This window comes from Leucopleurus acutus (assembly GCF_964270905.1).
Source record: "Leucopleurus acutus genome assembly, chromosome: 6".
NCBI classification, from domain to species: domain Eukaryota; kingdom Metazoa; phylum Chordata; class Mammalia; order Artiodactyla; family Delphinidae; genus Leucopleurus; species Leucopleurus acutus.
The window spans coordinates 55009880-55031065 of NC_139149.1; the positions used below are offsets into that span (position 1 = coordinate 55009880).

The window sequence follows — 21186 nt, forward strand, 5'->3', positions numbered from 1 at the left end:
AACCACTGGATTTAGGAGCGTGGCAGGCAGTCATTCACAGATCATGTATCTTCTCTCCCTCCATCTTGCTCACTCCACTCCGGCCACATCTGTCTTTGCATTTGCCATTTTATTTACCAAGGGTGTGCCTTCCCCAGATATGGCTTTGGAAAAAATAGTCTGAGTGGAGTGAGGAAGTTGACTGGAATGAGTTCAAGAGACAGTGGTAGAAGAAGAACTGAAGTCAGGGGCAATTCTTTTGAGGACTTTAGTTGCAAGGGGATGAAGAGAAGTAGCTGTAATGGGAGGTGGAGTAAAGAGAGGGTTTTAGAATGGGAGACAAAAACATGTCCATGTGCTGGTGGGACAAATCTAGTAAAGAGGGAGGTAAGTGATGCAGGAGGGGCTGAGATGGGTTAGAGGGGACAGAATTAAACACATTTCACCTATCAAATAGTCAACACTTAGAATATAAATCATCTACTGATACAGGAAAAACAGGTAAGGGCAAGCTATTTTTTTTTTTCCCAAGAGACACTGAAACCAGTTAAAATTGTCTAGGTCCCTTCTTCAAGGCTAAAGATATTGGATTAATTGTATACAGAGTGTCAGGTTCAGGATTAGGCTCTGGGCTTGGAATCACAAGATCCAAGTTCAGGGACTATGACAAGTTATAATAACCCAGAAACTTCTTTTGACCTCCCTTTTTTGTCCATAAAATATTGATTAAAACCTGTCCTCTCTACCTTATAGAATTGATGTGATGATCAAATGAAATATGCAGACATTGTAACTCTTAGGTGAGCTGTCCCTGTGAGGTGTGGTCAGTACTGCTGGATAAGGAACAAGTGCACACGCTCAGTCTCACTCCAACACTCTACACTTCAGCTCTAAGAAGCGGAAAAAGGCAAAATGAAAAATGTGGGGAAGAATAAATACAGCATAGAAAAACAGAACCTTTCTGGTTATTTATTTATTATTACTTTTTTTTTTTTGCGGTACGCGGGTCTCTCACTGTTGTGGCCTCTCCCGCTGCGGAGCACAGGCTCCGGACGTGCAGGCTCAGCGGCCATGGCTCACGGGCCCAGTCGCTCTGCGGCATGTGGGATCGTCCCGGACCAGGGCACAAATCCGTGTCCCCTGCACCGGCAGGCGGACTCTCAACCACTGCGCCACCAGGGAAGCCCCAAGCTTTCTGGTTATTTAAATCACACTCAATAATTTGGACGTGAATTATGCCTTAATTTCTACTTTTAAAAAACTCAACAATCCAAAATCCTCTAGCTTAGATTCAGCTGAGCCTGGGGCGAAAAAAGAAGTACACTAAATTTGACGGTAGGCCTGAAGCAAGATCATGCCTAAATAAAGATGTGATCTGATACTTCTCCACGAATCTCTTTCATTCTTCCTGCGCCCTACCACCTGCCACGATGACCTCAAATCAAAAGACCATGTGCTCCTAAACTTTTTTGCCAAATAGGAGACATTAGTGGGTGTTTTAAAATTATTTTTTATTTGTTAATTAATTTTAAATTCTGGCTGCTTTGGGTATGGGCCATAGCTCTCTTTAAGGAAAATATACCAATACCTTACAGGGTATCTTGATCTAGCCATTAACTTTTCTCCTTATTTCTTCAGGTAAACTAAGACACAGAGGTGTGTGCTCATTTTTTCAAATGAGAGAATCTACGTTTATCAACTGTTAACATAAAGAATTCTGAGATGGAACTTACCGATACAATAGATGCCAAAGTTGAATTGATCTTATTACTCAACTTCCCCTCACTCTGATCAGAAAACTGAGGGAAGAACTCAGCCGGCCATGGGACCTCACAAGGTTTTAAAGTAAAGTATGAAAGACAATATACAAGGAAATATATACACACACCTGTAGGTCCATGTGCATGTCACTTTCCTTTAAAATATGTCTCTATCTCTTTACACATGTACCACTTGGCAAAGGAAACAGAGCTCCCTTGTGAGGCCAATGTGTACACTTCATGTGTAATTAATCAGGAAAAGCTGACTTTTCTCTAATTACAAAGATATCTTTGTACCTACATTTATGAATATTTGTATACCAATAACATATTAGGTACTGATTCTTTAGTCAGAATTCCAATCTCCCACTAAACTCCCTGTTACTCTTATTTACATAAAACAATTCACTTTATTTTTTAATAAATTTATTTATTTTTTGCTGCATTGGGTCTTCGTTGCTGTGTGCAGGCTTTCTCTAGTTGCAGCGATCGGGGGCTACTCTTCATTGTGGTGCACACCCTTCTCATGGCGGTGGCTTCTCTTGTAGCAGAGCATGGGCTCCAGGTGCACGGGCTTCAGCAGTTGTGGCACATGGACTCTAGAGCGCAGGCTCAGTAGTTGTGGTGCACGGGCCTAGTTGCTCCGCGGCATGTGGCATCTTCCCGGACCAGGGCTTGAACCCATGTCCCCTGCATTGGCAGGTGGATTCTCAACCACTGCGCCACCAGGGAAGCCCAAACAATTCACTTTATAATGATGTATATTATAGAGATTCTAAGAACAAACTGTTCTCTTTTTTTTTTTTTTTTTTTTTTGTGGTACGCGGGCCTCTCACTGTTGTGGCCTCTCCCGTTGCGGAGCACAGGCTCCGGACGCGCAGGCCCAGCGGCCATGGCTCACGGGCCCAGCTGCTCCGCAGCATATGGGATCCTCCCGGACCCGGGCACGACCCCATGCCCCCTAGATCGGCCGGCGGACTCCCAACCACTGCGCCACCAGGAAAGCCCAGAACAAACTATTCTGATGGGTAAGTATATCTACCTCAAGCTCCCTCTTAGTGACACACTCCAGTATTTTTGGGGAAGGATTTATTTCAAGTATGTGATTTTTTTAAAAAGTTAAAACATATCATTTAAGGGGCCCAAGCTATTTCAAGGATTGGTTTTGATTTGAATATTTTTAAAGAAACTTTTATCATAATACTATTATAGTGTTATTATAATTATATTATATATAATTAACAATATAATGAACATAATGTCATAATTAATATTAACTCATCCTTATTACTTAGGATCTTCATTACCAATATGCAGTAATAGGCTACATTATAAAATCTTCATAAACTCAGAATTTGCTGAAGAGTGTGGAGCCCTTCACCCTCACCCTCGGTAGAATCAGGCTATGCTTCTTCTTCGATGACACTTTCTGCCTCTACACAGCTTTTCTGCCTTGCTTGGCCAGCAGTCATTTCTTGCTCCTGTCAGCATGCCTAGAGCTAGCAGGCTCCCCTATTTCCACGCAGCTTTTTCTTGATTCTAAAAGTAGTAGAAAGAGCCACAGTCTCAAAGTGTGGTGATTCTGCCACAACCCAGCTGCACGGCCCTGGACAAACCACTGAATCACTTTAGGAATTCGCTTCCTTGTCTACACAATGGTAGAACTGGCCTGAATGATCGTTAAGTCCTAACCAAACTTAAAACTTTATAATGAATGAACCTTACTAAGAGCTAGGAAAAAGAATAGAGAAACTCAGAGAAAGGACCCCAGAAGTTCCCATACTTTGCTGCATGGAATTTATAGTATCTTGGGTTTGCTATGTCATGGACGTTTTGGTCTTCTAGGTTCTTTGTTTTATCTCCAATAAGTGACGTTCTGCATTGGATAAATCACATCCAGACAAATGGGGCAGAATTGCATTTAAGAGCTTTTGAAACAGGAAGTTAAATATGACTCTCAAATATACCTATTTCACATAAAAGATAAGAATTCAAGAAATTTTCAGAAATTCACAGAATTATTCCTTTATGAAAACTTTTGTTTCTAAGTGCATTTCCATTTGATGTATCAACAAAATGACACTACATGCATTAAAAAGTGACTTACCTATAACTACATCATGACCATCGACTAAGCCAGCAGAGAAGAGCTCCTGAGAAACGCCGTCTGCCGTATCTGCCCAAACGTGAAATGAAGGTGTATCAGTAACCATACAATAAAACCCCCAAATCCAGTACAATGTAAAATATAGATTTTTCATTTAGAAAAATCATCCATGTGTGTTTCAATTCAACAATTCAGATTCTATCAGGAGGAAAACTCAGAAGCAAAATGTGAAATACTTTTGTCACGTACAATTTGCATCCTGCTCTTTATTCAACAGAGGTTTTACAAACTTATTGTTTCATTTTTGTTGAACCAAAAAACTATTACCCTTTGTCTACTATCTGAATTATTCTCAAATGCCCCTCTAGAAGTTAGCTCATAACTGTTCCCTATGAACACTGCTCTTCTTTCTTGCCAAGGTAAACTCCAGCCACCATCAATCCTTTTCTATCATTAGTAGCTACTGAGTTAGAATTTATGGCAAAGGTTGAAGACGTAGCATTTGATACAACCTTATATTTGGTACAAACAGCCTATGAGCTTGTTGGACTATTAAGATGAGCTCTTTAAATTTATGCTATTAAGAAAATCCTTTAACATGACTTTGATCATTTGATAGCAACAGACTCATTCTCTTAGAAAATGTGGTTGGATAAAAGAATGTAGTTTCTCAATGATAAGTGACAGGAGTTAGCAATCTCATAAAGATGGGACTGAACAGGCTGTAGCAAGTGAATATAACTGAAATTACTTAATTGAGAGGTTATACACGAACACGACAATAGTGAGAAGTCTGTTTGAAGACTTTGTAAAGGGAAATTGATAAATTGCCATGTGCTCAAAGAACCATTATGAACCCCTACGTTTTCACAAGGGAGATGACATGGTCTCCATGGCGGCCTGATATTCTCACAAATAGCCAATACTATAGCTGGATAAGAAGAGACTGGGAAAGCATAGCTCCTGAATCAAACAAGCACCTAAACTGAATTGCAGTTTGCTATGCCAAAGCCTGCCCTCAACACAGACTGGGTTTCCCTGCTTAGCCTGTGTTTCACATGTGGTGATTATGTAAGTGGGCTCAGGTGTGTGGGGTGTGTGTGTATGTGTGTGTGTACCTGCATGAGCACATAGTTGAAGGTACAATTATCTTTCACACTGGGCTTTAATGTGCTTATTAGCCCAGGGTCTGACTCATAGTAATTACTCAACAAGTGGTAATTGATGATGACGAGGCAGCCAAAGGTCATGTGAAATGCTCCTTACACCCTTGTGCTCTTTCTCCCTCATACATGGCCCTATTTCCTAAATCTCCAATAAAAATTTGAGAGCTGATATATATTCTTTGTACTTTCAGAGAATCTGTGGTATTCTATCATTTTACTCATTCAGTGAAATGGAATGAAGAAAATGGAAAAGAAAAACATAGGAATCTTACTAAACAATGAAATTCCATACAAGGTGGGCTTAAAAAAAAAAAAAAGGTGGGCTTATCTTGGGCCTTGTCCTTAACTGTTAGAAGTACAAGAAACACCTTATAAAATTCTCTCAGAGATAAAACCTCTCATAGCATGGAACCCAAGGTAGCATAATGAAAGGCTCTACTCTGAAAATGATGTAGCTTTAGAACATTCAGCCTCACAATCGCCATCTTCCTGGATGCCACTAGAAACTGCAGGAAAAGAAGCCTATTGAATTAAAGTGCCTGCCTCGTAGACACCGGGCACAGAGTAGTCAGTGGTTAAAAGCAACTGGATGTGTTACCACCATCTCTAAAGTATCAGTAAGATCTTACACTTGAGTAAGGAGCTATAATCAAAGAAAGTAGTTGAGAATGGAATAATCAACAAAGTCACATTGAGGGCTAGCACTAAAGCAGTACGGAAGCCAATTAACGTTCCCAAATGATCAAAGTGTACAGCACCTCTGACTATTTTCAGGACTCTTGGGTACCAAATGAGTCATATTAAAATAGCAAAAGGGTTGTGCTGCTTGGTCAAAATGGAAATATTCCTTGTCTGTGTGTGTGCCATTAAGCAGTTATTTTTCATGCAAGTTAAGTAACATATCAGTAATAGTTTAGAACAAAAACTGGAAGGTAATTGGTAATTTATTTTTCTTTAAGCTGCTTGACATTCCTAATGTGTAAATGGGTTAAATAATCATAATCACGTACGCCCTGCTTTCTAGATCATTACAGCAACATAGTAAACACAAAGGGCTTGCCCTCAAATGACGACAGAATATTTGATATGTTCATATTATACACTCAATGATGTATATATTTATCTGTGTATACGCCAGAGACATAGTACACACGGTATGCATGCACAGATCGAGCGCAAACAACATCTCAAATGCAGACAGCATCAGTAATCACAGAGGTACAGTGATATAGCTATGGTGTTTCTGAAACTAAACGGCTGTGCTCGCTCCCCAGGGAAGGCCAGCTATCATCAGGAAGCGAGCACTATGGTTTCTGTCTGGGCAACAAAAGCAGAGACTCTGAATCTAACCATGGCAAATGAGGTTGCCAAAGCTAGCACAAAGGGCCAGGTAACGCTGATAAGGCCGTCTTATCCCCAGCAATCCTCAACTCAGAAATTCATTTCCTTGGTACCTTTGAAATTAAAATTGATTCTTATTGCCACTGTCAATCTGACACAATCAGATGAAAAGAAACCCTTAAAATAAGAATTCTTTTACTTACTATACTTGAAACATTTATTATATAACTGCTAGATTTTATTACAGTATTGGCTGCTCCATATCTTTATATTATGACAAAACAGCTTTTTGATAACAGCAACCGGCAACTGTTCAATTTCACAGACTGACTCTAAATTGTCAGAGATTGCCCCCGGAAAGAAAGATCAGTTAGCAATTTCACCAGGGCCTTATTCACATTTCTTTTGTAAAAAGATATATTTAATTCAAATATACTGGAAATCATGAAATCTTTGTGTTTACAGGGGACTAGACATCAGGGCCAGTGAATCTATGGCTGACCACCTATGGCCCAGGAACATATTTTGTTTGGTGGGCACTGAACCTGAATGTATTTAGACAGAACTCTTTGGTTTTCTGAAGTTCCCACCATTCACTTTGGCTCCTGTAAGCATTTGAGTTTGTGTCTTCTTACAGTTGATAATAGCAGGGAGGTCAAGCAGTTAACTGATGGACTAGCTATCAAGCTAGAAAGTTTCGGGTTTTCAAAATTTTAGCAAATACAATTTATTTAATCGAATAAAAATTTACGTGGAGTTCTAATACATAAAATAGAGAATGTTATTAGCTTACATATATTAATATGTTCAAATGTATAAGACTAATGAGACATCGAGGCTGTTTTCATGTATATAAAAGTCTGAAACCAGAGATCAAGGTGAACAGCTCCAGTCTTAGCATTAGCATCTGTTTTTTCACTTCTCTAGATTGTTTTGGTTATGCACTAAAGAGTGCAAAGAGCAATTTTTGTTTAACAACTGATGTCGTGATCTCCAAAGCCTGTATCCAATAATTAACCAAAATGACTTGAGATTCTCGTGCATGCCAGGCACCTGCCAGGTGCTAGAGACACCAAGAAACAGGACATGGCTCAATGACTTCCAGGCATCCAGGCGCTAAAAGAGCAACCAGTCTAGCCTTGAAACTATTTTAATAACTACTCAAAATACTAAAATTATATTCAGCTGCAAGACTAGCACTGTCCCTACCAAGTTTCCTAGCGGTGCCTGCAGCAAGTAGCGGCCCAGATACTCCTCAGCACAGGCTTCGTGTAATCTGAACCGACAACAGAGAGGCAAAGTATGCTACCTTTTGGTCTGATGTCACTGTTTGTTGCTCAACCCTAATTAAGACTGCTACGCGCGTCTCATCACACTCATCATAATGTCCTTTAGGCCCCGAATCACCACGCCAGCACTTCTTTTCATGGTCGAGCTAACAGATGTAATTTATAAGTGCGTATATTCTGTGCAGCACGTGTCACTGGAATTCATGCAGTCAGTAGTGGGTTCGGTTTGGATTCCCCACAATTATTGCAAATCCTTCCTTTCTTCCTTCCTTCCCTCCTTTGTTTTTAGAGAACACATTTTTGAATAGCAAATTATAACCACATGCTAGTAATCAATTTCTGAAATGCTCTTGGTAGCAATAAAATGATAATTTCAATTAAAGCTTACCTCTTCCTGGAGTAAACTCAAACCGTATATCATTAAGTTCCTTTCTGGAGTTCCTGAAATACATAACAAATAGCACATTAAAATCTAATGAAGCAGAGTTTAACCAAACGAAATGTATTCCAATTTTTACAAGATGCTACTGACATATAGATAGCATTTAATAGTTCTGGGTTACTTCTAAATACTTCTTCCACTGGGAGAGGCAGTTATGACAAGAATAAAGGGAGATATTGTTTAACTGATTGAATTTACCTTATACAAACATGATTGTATCACAAAATTCCAAAACTAAATGCTCCTTTTATAAAATCTACACTAAATCAGTAACCTTAAATTTAATTCCATAATTAAAAATTTCAGAAGCTTTTAGTCTAGCATAAATAGTAGTCAATACATTTTTCATATTTTTTCCTGGGAAAATAGTATTTTATCAAATTATTATTTTTGTTTTTTGTGTTTTTTTTGATGTGGACCATTTTTAAAGTTTTTATTGAATTTGTCACATATTGCTTCTGTTTTTTGTTTTGGTTTTTTGGCCGTGAAGCCTGTGGGATCTTAGCTCCCCGACCAGAGATCGAACCCACACCCACTGCAGTGGAAGGCAAAGTCTTAACCACTGTACCACCAGGGAAGTCCCCTCAAATTATTTTTAAAAGTGAAACAAACAAGGAAGATAGCCTTAGCGATAAACTTCACAACAGCACTATACATTAAATCATACAACAAAAATGTCCAGAATAAGATGTGTATTTTGTTGTTAAAAATTTTATCTAAATAAATAGAGGGGGACCTCTGAATGTTATGAAATTGCCCACTGAATACATAAAATTTTTAAGAAATTTAAAACGCTTACATAAAACTACAATAGACACATATATGTACATTCAATCAAAATATCAAATGACACTGGGGAAATATGGAACAAATAAGTATCTAAGATATGATTTTTCCATTCATATTAATTTCAAGACATAACAGTAAGGGCCCGTGAGCTATAATTAGAATGGCTATTTTCTCATAAGAACACTAAAATATTATGAGTAACTCTCGACAGATGCTAGAATTAAAGTTAATTTTAAAAAAACTTTTAAGAAACTGCAGTAGGACATATGAAATAGTAATTTCTGTATGCATTCAACTCTTTGTTCAGCTGCCACGAGTGCCAGAGACAGAGACAGAGATGGTCTGAACACCAAGCCCTGAACATCCTCCTTCCAGTGCCAGGAAAGTCTGATCAAACCCTTTGATACTCTAAAACTCTGGTAATATCTCCTGGTCTCTAGGTACAGTGCCCGAATCTTGATGATGTCAGTCTATGGGCCCTTTTTGGTCCATAGCCTGATGGTGGTTCTTTATGTCCTACCACATCCTATGACACCAAGTGTGAGGAGGCCCAGAATGATGACAAAGGCATGGTACCAATTGAGAGAAAGCCCTTCTCCCAGTGCCTAGAGAAGCTGACCCAAGTCTAATACCTTCCACAACCAGAGAGGTAAAGGGTCAGGAACTCCAGAGACAACCAAGCCCAGGCTACCGACATGAGAGCCTGGAACCTCAGAATCTCCTCTCGGGTGTCCGCACCACGACTTTATCGTTACTCCTCTCGAAGACAGAATGGGAACTAGCGGACATTAGCAATTCCTATAGCTGTGCTTCTATTCAGGACCTTCTGAGAATCTGAAAACTGTGAAAATTGTGAATGCTCCCACTAAAAAAGCAGACACATGACCGACACGTGAAATTGCAGGCAACTGTAGATGGTTCAGAGATCATCTTAGACCCCAGGGAAAGCAAGCCTGCCCTGGAGGTGGAGTGAACAACCAGTGCCTGCACTGGAAGGGCTGTCTGCATGTTGCCTGAATTTTCTTCATAAACTACAATGTCACCACACATTACAGTGTTTTCATATCCGTTGGCAGTTCTCAAACTTTTTGGTCTTAGGACTCTTTTACATTCTTAAAAAGTATCAAGGACCCCTAAGGAACTTTTGTTTATGTCGGTTGTATCTATCAATATTTACTGTATTAGGAATTAAAACTGATAAGTTTTAAAATATTTATTAATTCACTTGAAAATGAAAAGAATCAGCCCATCACATGTTAATGTCAAAAAAAAAATTTTTTTTACATAAAATTATTTTACTTTCCAAAAGAAAAACAAATCAGTGAAAAGTATGCATTGTTTTCTATTTTTGTAAACCTCTGTAATGTCTGTCTTCAGGTAGCTGGATTCTTATATTTGCCTTTGTATTCAATCTGCTGCAATATCACGTATCATGTAGCCAGCTACTGGAAACTCTACTGTATGTATGTGAAACAATGAGAGAGAAAAAGGCTGATACTTTCTTAATATTATAAAAATAGTTTCCACCTCATAAGCTCCTTGAAAGGGTCTCAAGGACCCCCCCGGGGGTTACAGGACCACACTTTGAGAAATACTGATACCAAATTTCATCTGATCCTGATAATAAACCTTTGAAATATACAAAGCAGGTATTACTTGTTTCCCATTTTTTGGTGAGTACATTCAATGGTTTTTTTTTACAAAGTTAATGAGTGGCAGAGTGAGGAGCAACAATTCCATACTGGAAATACCTAATGCAAATACAAATGTTCAATTCCCTTTAGCTTTTGAGTGAAAACAAATATTCCCCAACATTTTACACGTTACTGTACAAAGACCAGCAAGCATTCATTTACGCCTTCGTTTTGTGTGTTGTGCGTCAGCAAAGGTTGAATTAGGACTACAACAATTCAAAAAGAAAAACTAATCACTAGGAAAGCAAGTATTTATAGTGTGTTTAATAATGAAATGACAGAAGGAGAAAAAAAGAAAAGGAATGAGGTGTGACCATAATTTATGCCATTGTTCCTTTCCTCTTTTTCTTTTGATCAGGTTTGTCTAAATTAGTTTGTTCTACTAAGGTCATGAGCAGAGAGGTATGAGAACCATATCCAACATATCATCATGCACATCCTTATTCTTTACATATCAATCCCACAAAAGTAATACATACCCGACATCCATAATCTTGATCTACATCAACGGTGGCTCAAGTTATGGAGGTTGCCTAGTCACGTCATTCTCTTATGACTCTGAACCTAAAATACCCACCATACCCACCTTTGAAAAGATCACAGTGATTCATTGTGTGTAGTAGACTTGTCTCATCAGGATGAAATATAGTTGGAAAAATGCCTAATTGGATCTAACTACTGAAGGTCATCCTTTCACAAAGAATTAATCTTTTTTGGACTCATACTTAACACCTCTAATTGAAAGGACACTTACTTTAATTGATATGGCACAAGATACTCCTGATGTAAGGGAAGCTGAAAATAGGTATGATTTAAAGCCAGACACTATGTCTGAGCAACTTTCCAGAGGAAACGTTAATAACTTGAGAGCAACAGTTTCAAGACCCAGGGGACCTTTAATAACTCGTATTAAAAAAACTCTTTCAGGGGCTTCCCTGGTGGCGCAGTGGTTGGGAGTCCGCCTGCCGATGCAGGGGACACGGGTTCGTGCCCCGGTCCGGGAAGATCCCACATGCCGCGGAGCGGTCGGGCCCGTGAGTCATGGCCGCTGAGCCTGCGCGTCCGGAGCCTGTGCTCCGCAATGGGAGAGGCCACAGCAGTGAGAGGCCCGCGTACCGCAAAAAAAAAAAACAAAAAAAAAAACTCTTTCAATCCTAAAAAAAAGTCCCAGAACAACAAACTCTTAAACTTGGTAAGGCACAATCCCTTATTTCTTATTGGAGTATATACTGCATCACAGACGCAAATGCCTACAGGGCTCAGGCAGAAAAATTTCTTTCTTAAAATAGGTAACACAATCACATGGCTTAAGAATCGCTTAAAAATCAGAAAGTACAACAGGGTATTCCATGAAATCTAGCCCTCTCAACTCCTGTCACTCATCTTCCTGGTCTACCTCACAGAGGCAATCAAGCTGTAGGCTTTCTGTGCATCCTTCCTGAGATTTTCTACATATGCTCTAGCAAATACACATACAGAGTTCCCTCTAGCCTGTTTAATTCAAGTGGGAGATGGTAGTAGCATTCTATATGCTGCTCTGCACCTTGCCTTTTATTTAACTTAATAATATACCTTGGAATTTCTCCGTATAGGTTCACAGAGAGCTTTCTCATTCTTTTCTGTTCGTTTATAGCGACGCAGTATTCTGTTGTATGCCATATCCTTCTTTAACCAGTTACCAGTCTATGAATAGATTGTTTCTAGTCTTTCACTATTATAAATAATGCTTCAATGAATAACCTTGTTCTTATGTCACTTGGCAAATATGTGAGTATAAAAATAAATTTTCTAGAAGAAAATTGCTTGGTCAAAGGATACATATATTTACAATTTGCTAGATACTGTCAAATTCCCTTTCATTTAAGTTGTATCAATTTATACTCTCACAAGCAATTTGAAAGCACTACTGCAGGAACGTTAAAGGAGTATGGCAGAAAGTGTATTTAAAACAAAAAAACAAAAACCAGGGAAATGTAGGGACTATGCCAGCTGGAAAACTTATTCCCCATTGAAAGGGGGCAACCTCTACTCAGCACCACCCGGTTACGACGAAGCAGGATTGGGGCTTAATTTCGTTAAATTTTATTTTTTGCTATGTCCATTCAAAGTGAGAAGTTCCAAGATACAGACTGGCATGCGTAGGGGTTTTCTTTTTGCTCTTTCAATTCATCTGCAAGGGACACAGTGAACACTCAATGGAGGCCTCTGGCTAAGAGGGTGGTGACGACAAACACATGAGTGAACACGTACCCTTCCCGGTGGTGGAGGTGCAGGAGGCCCGGACAGTTGAAGTATATATTTTCCAGGATGTAGCACTTTCCTGCACCTCTTAATTTACCATGTCAAGACAACCTGAAAGAGTTACTGCTTTTAGAGGGCTCCCAAACTAAAAGGCCAGCTCAGAACTATTTGCATTCCTCAGCTGCACATGAATGTCTCTTAGCCCGTGCCAACAAATACATGGGGGCACATGCACCCCCCCAAGAACCAGATGGAAGCAAAACGCTTAGAAGTCCAAAGACCACTCACTGCCAAAGGGCATCATAAACTCTAAGTGCCATTGGCGCTGCGTACCCTCCATCACAGGGTGCTCTGGAGTAAGGCTGAAAGTCAACCAGTTCCCCAAGCTCTGAAGTTGAAGGATGTAGTTGGAGTAACACCACTCAGGATCCCTGTAAGGGCAGTAGGTACAGTGTTTCCCAGGATCCAGAGGGGGCCCCTCCCTCCTAAGCAGCAGGGGATTTTCTTAGCCAACAACATTCCAGGTGAGGGGAAAGCTGCTGGTGTCCAAGGAAGTCCAGAGGGACTCCTGGACCCCTAGAGCGTCTCCCCCTCTCGGGAGCAGGATGGGGACCTTTCAAACATGTTGGGCTAGGAGTCAGTTGGAGCATCACTCAGCTTGCTTCTTCCCTACTCTTGGCACTGAACTGACGTCCTTTCCCACGGGTTTAGGAAGAGACACAGGACACCTCTCCGTAACAGGAGGCAGCGAGGTGCTAAGGAGGTGAGCCTGTGAAACTGTGGAGAGAGGTCTGAGTTCAGATCCACCTGCTGCTTGTCTGGCCTCTGGAATCCGTTTCCTCAACTATGAGGTGGGGAAAATAATCATTAATAACATTTACAACCTGCTGGTACGTGCTTCGGGCTTCACACGTGTCATCTCATTCCATGCTCAAAACAACCCTTCAGGTAGGGATGACTATTACCCCTATTATTTTACAGATGAGGAAATGGAGGGGGCTCAGAGAGGGTAAAGGATATATCCAAAAGCAGGTGTCTGAAGAGCACGTCTGGACTAGATCTAGAACTTAATAAACGTTACACATCGTCTTTGCCAGCGCACAACCCTTACCTGAGGCTCTATCAGCCCCGCCCTGAGTCTGCAGGGGCTCCTAACTGTCTCTCCACATTCAAGCTCACGGTCTCCAGAGGAGTCAGTCAGCTTGTACCTGAAGACCCAGTCAGGTCACTCCCTTGCTGAAAAACTCCATTTCCGTCTCCTTATTCTTAAAGCAAGATTCCAAATCCTTAGCATGACCCTCTGAGACCTGCTCTTGTCTGTCTCCCCACCATGACCAGCCACCTGCCATGACCCGTGGACTATACCTTCCTTAAGTTTCTCAGGTCATCCATTTCTCTAAGACTCCACTACTACTGACCAAGGGCAGGTCACCACCATTACCTGCTGCACATGAGAATAAATGGTTTCATGACCAAAGAGTATTTTATCCACACTCACAGGCACCATGCAGATATACACAGAGAAAGCTGCTGCTAAAACTAAAGATGTACAGCAGAAGGGAAAAGGGCCACAAAAGGTGAGAGAGCTATTACTCAGGGTGTGACCTTTGGTAGATGAATGTGTAGCCCAGGAAGAAAACTGCTGTCCTTCATGAGATGTGAAAAATGCCAACGTAGCGATAAGTTGAAGGACACCTACAGCGTAAGGCCAGTGACAAAAGAATCAGGAAGAGAAAGAAGAAGCTTCCTATGGCCAGGCCACGTTTACCTCACCCCGGGCTTTCCCAGAACAGGGTCTTTAAGTCAGCTAACTAGACTGCCGTAAAAGCTGGAGCCTCACCTGGACTCATCCAAGCTCACTTTGCAGTTCAGACCCTCACCAGCTGCTTCCCCTGCCTCACCTGCAGTTTCCTCAGCTCCCCTCACAGATTAAATGAACTGTGTGCAAGCACCACGTGGCTCCCTCACGCCACTAACAGGCATTGTGATGCCTTAAATTTTGAGGCACACAGAAGTGGGCAGAAAGCCATGGCTCCAGTCCTGAATGGGTTTACAATCTGCCCAGAGAGTGACAGCTGATCTATGTAAACTCACCAGGAAGACCCCAAGGTAAACACGTGCTTTAAAAATAGGGGCATAAAAGGAAATATCAGACTGATTCAGAGGAAGGAGCATCCCCCACCTCTTGGCTCTCACTCTCTCCATCCTTCATACTCCTGTCAAATTAATCTTCCTCTGGGGTAAAGGTCCAATCACAGAATCATATAATTTTACAACTGAAAGGGGCCCTGGAGGTCATCTAATCCATTTCCCTCATTCCTCGGGTGAGGAAACAGAAGCCACAGAGATTAAGTGGCTTGCTTAAGGCTACACAGCTGGTTAATTCACTCAACACTCCCTAAATCCGTATTGATCACCTACTAGGTATCAGCCCTATCTTAGTAGCCACTCGTGGCAGAAAGGACACCCAAACCAGGGACTGAGATTCCTAGATGACTGCTCTTTATTCTCCACCTGGTGGTTCTCAAGCTGCAGGCAGGGGGTGGATGCACAATCTCTAAAGAAAGAAGTTTTTTCCCCCAGTAACCCCCTGCCCCTAGTTAAGAATTACTGCATGCAATGACAGGTGTTGTTGATGGGAATTTGTTTCACGTATGATGGATGTGATGGCAGAAGTAAAGGTGGAGAGCCACCGCTGTACCCACCAGCACTGTGCCCCAAAGGCCTGCCGGAAATCAAAGCTCTCCTATACGTATGTATCTCCACGCACCACAAGCCACATGCTCCAGGAGTGTGAGAATAGTAACTGAGTCCTATACCTCCCTCTCCCCTCCAACCCCCGGCCTTGCATTTGACTTGCCTCAAAAGAGCCTTTTAGACCAGTGAGTGTCCTAAAAAGTGAAAGTGAAAATTCCTCTCAGCCTTATACCTCGACACCCAGAAGTATGCCTATAGTCTAGAAAGTATATAAGTTCGTAGCATCCAGAATTCTAGTCTACGTGAAGCCATGCAGCATCACATAGCTCATGATCAATGTCAAATAGATCAGGATATCATACTGTTCCCTTTAACCAAAAAAAAAGAAAAGAAAAAAAAAACAAGAGCAGTGACAAACATACACATGCATATGTGCAAGCAGACACACCTGCACACGCACAGACACGGGTTCCTTTAAATAAGGTATCTTGACCTACCAAAAAATGTGACCTTACGTGCTGGTTGTCTGCAGGTTTTTCTGCAACTAAAACCACAGGCTAAGGACTCTGAAGCCTCCCACTGCTGTGGGGCGTGCTGAAGGACCCTTTTAGATTTGCAGCCCGCAGGGAGCAGACAATCTGGCTGCCTATGATTTCACACAGCAGACACTTAAATTAGAGGTGCATATGCAGAGCCTTGCATACAGAGATTTCTGATGCTCTGTACCAGGCTGGCACCTATGAATAAATCACATGCAAAAAATTATCATAAATAATCACCTTTCCTGCCTACAATAGTTTTCATCTGGCAAGAGTCCACACTAGGTTAAGGTTTTGTTCTTTAACAGAAACCTCTTGAAAATCTCCATGCCCGCCAAGAAGAGGACACAGCTGTTTCCTCTCCCCAACCCGATCCACTCTCCAACCTAAACACACACATCTGGTCCGGTTTTCTCCAGTACATGCTTTCAAAAATCATGACAGACACGGAGGATAGTGCCAAGAGTAACAAAACAAATACACGTGTACCTGCCACCCCGAAATTTTAAAATGGTAACATTTTTGTCATATTCTCTTCAGAGCCTAATCGTAAAATTTTAATGATGTTTGACCTACACAGTACAAAATCAGTTGTGTTACATCTGAGCTGCGGTAAATCATGAGCAAACAGATTCCTGTGTAAGGGCTCTGCTTCCTGTCAAGACTGTGGAACCATATTTCATGGGTAGCAGTCCTTTTCAGCATTCAGAATGTCCGGCGAACATATTTACTGAACCCATGTTCACCCACAGGGAAAAGGGAGGTGCAGTGACCACACAAAAACCTGGCTCATGTGTAGGGCTGGTGAGAACAGAAACTTAGTCGAGTCGGAGTTCACGTGTTTTAGCAGCAGGAAAAAAATATTAAGCACACTTCTTACTTAGGGGTTTTGTGTATGCCTCTTGATTATAATCCACTGATGTAAGTATAGAAGCAGCCTTTGTTAACATCTGTGCCTGAAAGTTTGAAGTGTGTTAGGGTTTACTGCAGAAAACCCAGACTCATCAATGTTTTTGTGATGGAAACCTCTCTTCAATGAATCAGGATCCTGCATCAACACGTCAAGTCAATTATACAATAAAAACATAAAGGTACCCCTAAGACATGAATTCAATAAATGTGCAATTGGGCTCTAGACATCAGGTTAAGGCAGGTGTATTTATGCAGTTTGATATAGTATGTGGGGAGGTGGGCGGGGCTGAACGTATTTACAGGGTTCCAGAATGAGTAAATTTGCAAGACAATGGAAGCTTACTTCTTTAAAGCACCAAATGCTACAAACTCTATTATGGCCAAGTATCATCTCCCTTGCTAACTATTGATTTGGTTCGTTTAATTCTTGCAAAAAAAAGGATGCAAGTACTTTCAAAATAAATCAAGTATGTAACCAAACATTTGATTATTGAAAAGAACAGAAATTAGTTAAAGGGAACATTACACATGCTTGAGATGTCAAGTACTCCAACAGCGCACCGAACTTAGCTCTGTTTGCTTGCAGCTAAGACGAAAAAAGGAAATACTGCATGATACAGTTCTTAATTTACCAAAAAGGAAACATGCAAGGCACATTTCCCCCCCTTGGCATTAATATCACAGAGACATTTTTTATGAAAGCCCCTTTATCAGGGACACGGAGTAACGTCTTCAAATCTATGGTGTAAAAGACAGAAACTTTTTTTCATACAAATGTCTTCAACTATGTGGTGCAAAAGATGGGATTTTTTTTCTCCCATGTGCTGAAGGCACAACATTAAATCTTACCTGAATGATGGCATTTCTGCTGGGAGCTGAAATAATATAGCCAAGGTACATTGTTTCCTGATGATTTACCTCAGTAGAGGGAGCTCAAAGAACCTGGAGAAATGAATGGCCTACGCGGACACCTTCCTGATGCCCCCAGAGTGTCTTTGCCGAGTACTGCAATGGGCGATTTCATGACTGAACTCTGGCAAGTACTGGAAGGAGTCTGATGGTCTGTGTGCGGATGAAACACAGATCTTTCACTTGAGCTAAAACATACATGGGAAGCAGAGGTAACACTCTGCTGTGAACCTGTAGGAGACTGACTTATGTCCTCCCCATGAGAGCTGGCTAACTAGCTGCTAAGGCAGGTGGGCTGCAGGCTGTCTGAACTTCAAAAGGAAGCTCTGTGTCTGGCCAAGAACTTGCACATGTGCTGAGCTGAACACCAAACTTTGTTGCTTCAGAACACAGAAAGGATAACTTTTTGCTTAAAAGCTTTAAAGAATTTGTGCTACTAATCAAGAGAGTCAGCCATAAAAGAACATTAGTAGAGTTGCAATAAACATAAAGTGAGTAGATGAAAACAGAAGTCTTTAAACCTTAGGTGATCACAAAAGGAGCAAGGCCACGCTTTATTTTAACTTTCCTGTTCTTGTAATGTTCCTATTGATTTATATGCATAACTGAATCCAGGGAAAGCTACATTAAAGATTAGCAAAACAAGCAAAAAAACAAAACAAACCCAAGCTCATGAACACAGAGAATAGATTGGTGGTCACCAGAGATGGTGGTGGGGAGAATGGGTGAAGGGGGTCAAAAGGTACACACTTCCAGTTATAAAGTAAATATGCCATGGGGCTGTAATGTACAGCAGGGTGACTATAATTAATTATACTGTATTGTATGGAATATTACTCAGTCATAAAAAAGAATAATAATGCCATTTTCAGCTACATGGATGGACCTAGAGATCGTCATCCTCAGCAAACTAAGGCAGAAAGAGAAAGATAAATACCATATATCACTTATATGTGGGATCTAAAATATGACACAAATGAATGTATCTGAACAGAAACAGACTCACAGACACACATAACAGACTTGTGGTTGCCAAGGGGGAGGAAGGGGGGAAGCATTGGTTTGGAAGTTTGGGACTAGCAGATGCAAAGTACTGTATATAGGATGGATAAACAACAAGGTCCTACCGTACAGCACAGGTAACTGTATTCAATATCCTGTGATAAACCATAATTTAAAAAGTGAAAAAGAATACATATATATGTATAACTGAATCACTTTGCTGTACACCAGAAACACAACACTGTAAATCAACTATACTTCAATAAAATTTTTTTAAAATAATAATACTCTATTGTATATTTGAAAGTTGCTATGAGAATAAATCTTAAAAGTTCTCATTACAAGAAAAAAAAATTCTGTAACTATGTACTGTGACAAATGTTACTGTGGCAAACACTTCACAAAAATATACAAATATCAAATCTCTATGTTGTTGGGGCTTCCCTGGTGGCGCAGTGGTTGAGAGTCTGCCTGCCAATGCAGGGGACATAGGTTCGAGCCCTGGTCTGGGAGGATCCCACATGCCGCGGAGCAACTGGGCCCGTGAGCCACAGCTACTGAGCCTACACGTCTGGAGCCTGTGCTCCGCAACGAGGGGCCACAATAGTGAGAGGCCCGTGCACCGCGATGAAGAGTGGTCCCTGCTTGCCGCCAACTGGAGAAAGCCCTCGCACAGAAACGAAGACCCAACACAGCCAAAAATAATAAATAAATAAATAAAAAGCTGATGCAGCCACAGATAAAATAAATTAAAAAAAAAAACTCTATGTTGCACACCTGAAACTAATATAATGCATGTCAATTATACTTCAATAAAAATAAAACAAAATACCCATCCAATGAAGGAGAAAACTATAAAGGCCTAATGAATAATAAGTGTTAATTCCAGTGTCCTGTAGGTTAGAAATGTAAGCATAGTTCTCCTTGGTTTTTCCACAGGTAAGATCTGAAGACAATTATATTTAATGATAAATGAGGTGAGCAATATTTCCCCTTTTGATCCATTTCAGAGAAATGGCCTACAATTAAATGTATTTACAAGCTAGTGTGGATGACCCTTTGTCAAAGATAGCATAAATCCTCAGGTTGGACATTTCTGAAATTACTTCCGCAAATGGCTCTTTATAAAATACACAGCTGCACAGAAAATAACCTTGTTACTAGGCATTTGATAGGCTGTTGATGGGCATCTGAAGGAAATAAATGTATATTAGAGTACATCAGGCCACACTTGTCAGGAGGCTGGATTAGGACAGGACTTTTGTTCAGGGTAATGTGAAAACAAAAATTAAAAAATTCGAAACCTCTCTCAAGGCCAAAAAAAAGCAACCACTTGTTGTGTTCTGAGACTTGGCATTATGTGATTCTCCAATTCTTGGACCTAATAGGGCTGAAACGGCACAGAGAGCAGAGTGTGAGATGCTTCATTCAGGTTAACATATTCCAAAAAGGCAAAGGGCTGTGAAGGAGTTCATTGTTTGCCTGATATGACTTAAAGTGAGGGCAAATACCTAGAAGTGTTTACAGGTATTTTTACAAAATTGATTTTCTTTTTTAAATCTGAACATCGCCACGAGCAGGAAGACGGAAATCTGTAGTTTGGTCTTATCTGCTTTCCATGGACGCCCTTTTGAAAACCCCCGTGATGCTCTTGAATGCATGACTCTTCTTATTTCTGTAAAGTGGCCCTTAAAACGCAGCCACCGTGTGATGCCTTCTTCCTTCTCATCTGATCCTGGCAAATCTTTAAAAGTTAACATTTACAATAAACTTTAGCAACCACTGAATTTGTTCTTGGCCTCTGGAGCACTAATGAATGGCACTCATTACAGTGTTTCAGGAAGAAACCATCCCTTCAACAGTCCCAGAGAAAGTAAATAAAAGGGCACTGATGACCCAGAAATCCAACCGTCCTTATTGGAAAATTCCAAGTATCCGCAGTTCACCAAAACTGGAAAGACCCGTAGCTGAATCATGGAGGCTACCCTGCAATGGTGCCACGCTGTCTCCTCCACAAAAGGCATATCTGAGGACAAGACTCAAAAGCAGACTGGTGTAATATATCTTATTCCAAATGCTCCAAACAGTCGTTGGCCAGGGTTCAAACACATGCTGTACAAATCGTCAAATAGTAAAACTGATTTTCATGTGTGAGTCTTGGAACCATTTGGAGCCATAACTCAAAATTCAGTGATTTTGAAAAACATGCTGGGAATGTTTACTAATCAACACCCACGTGTGTAACTGCACCACAAAGTGAAGGACTTAGCGTGACTGCAGGTTTCATACATTTTCCGTATCTTAGAATCACTGATTGAA

General features: G+C 40.8%; 1 protein-coding gene across 1 annotated transcript in view; it reads right to left on the reverse strand.

Annotated features, from left to right (window-relative positions):
• STK39 (serine/threonine kinase 39) overlaps positions 1 to 21186 on the reverse strand; it is a gene marked incomplete at its 3' end in the record, with an annotated part of 307961 nt that overhangs the window by 51575 nt on the left and 235200 nt on the right. The window contains exons 15-16 of the mRNA XM_082841363.1: positions 8031 to 8083; positions 3847 to 3915 (exon numbers count right to left, since the gene is read on the reverse strand). Of these exons, the coding sequence (XP_082697489.1) occupies positions 3847 to 3915; positions 8031 to 8083 (122 nt within the window). The remainder of the gene's footprint in view (positions 1 to 3846; positions 3916 to 8030; positions 8084 to 21186) is intronic.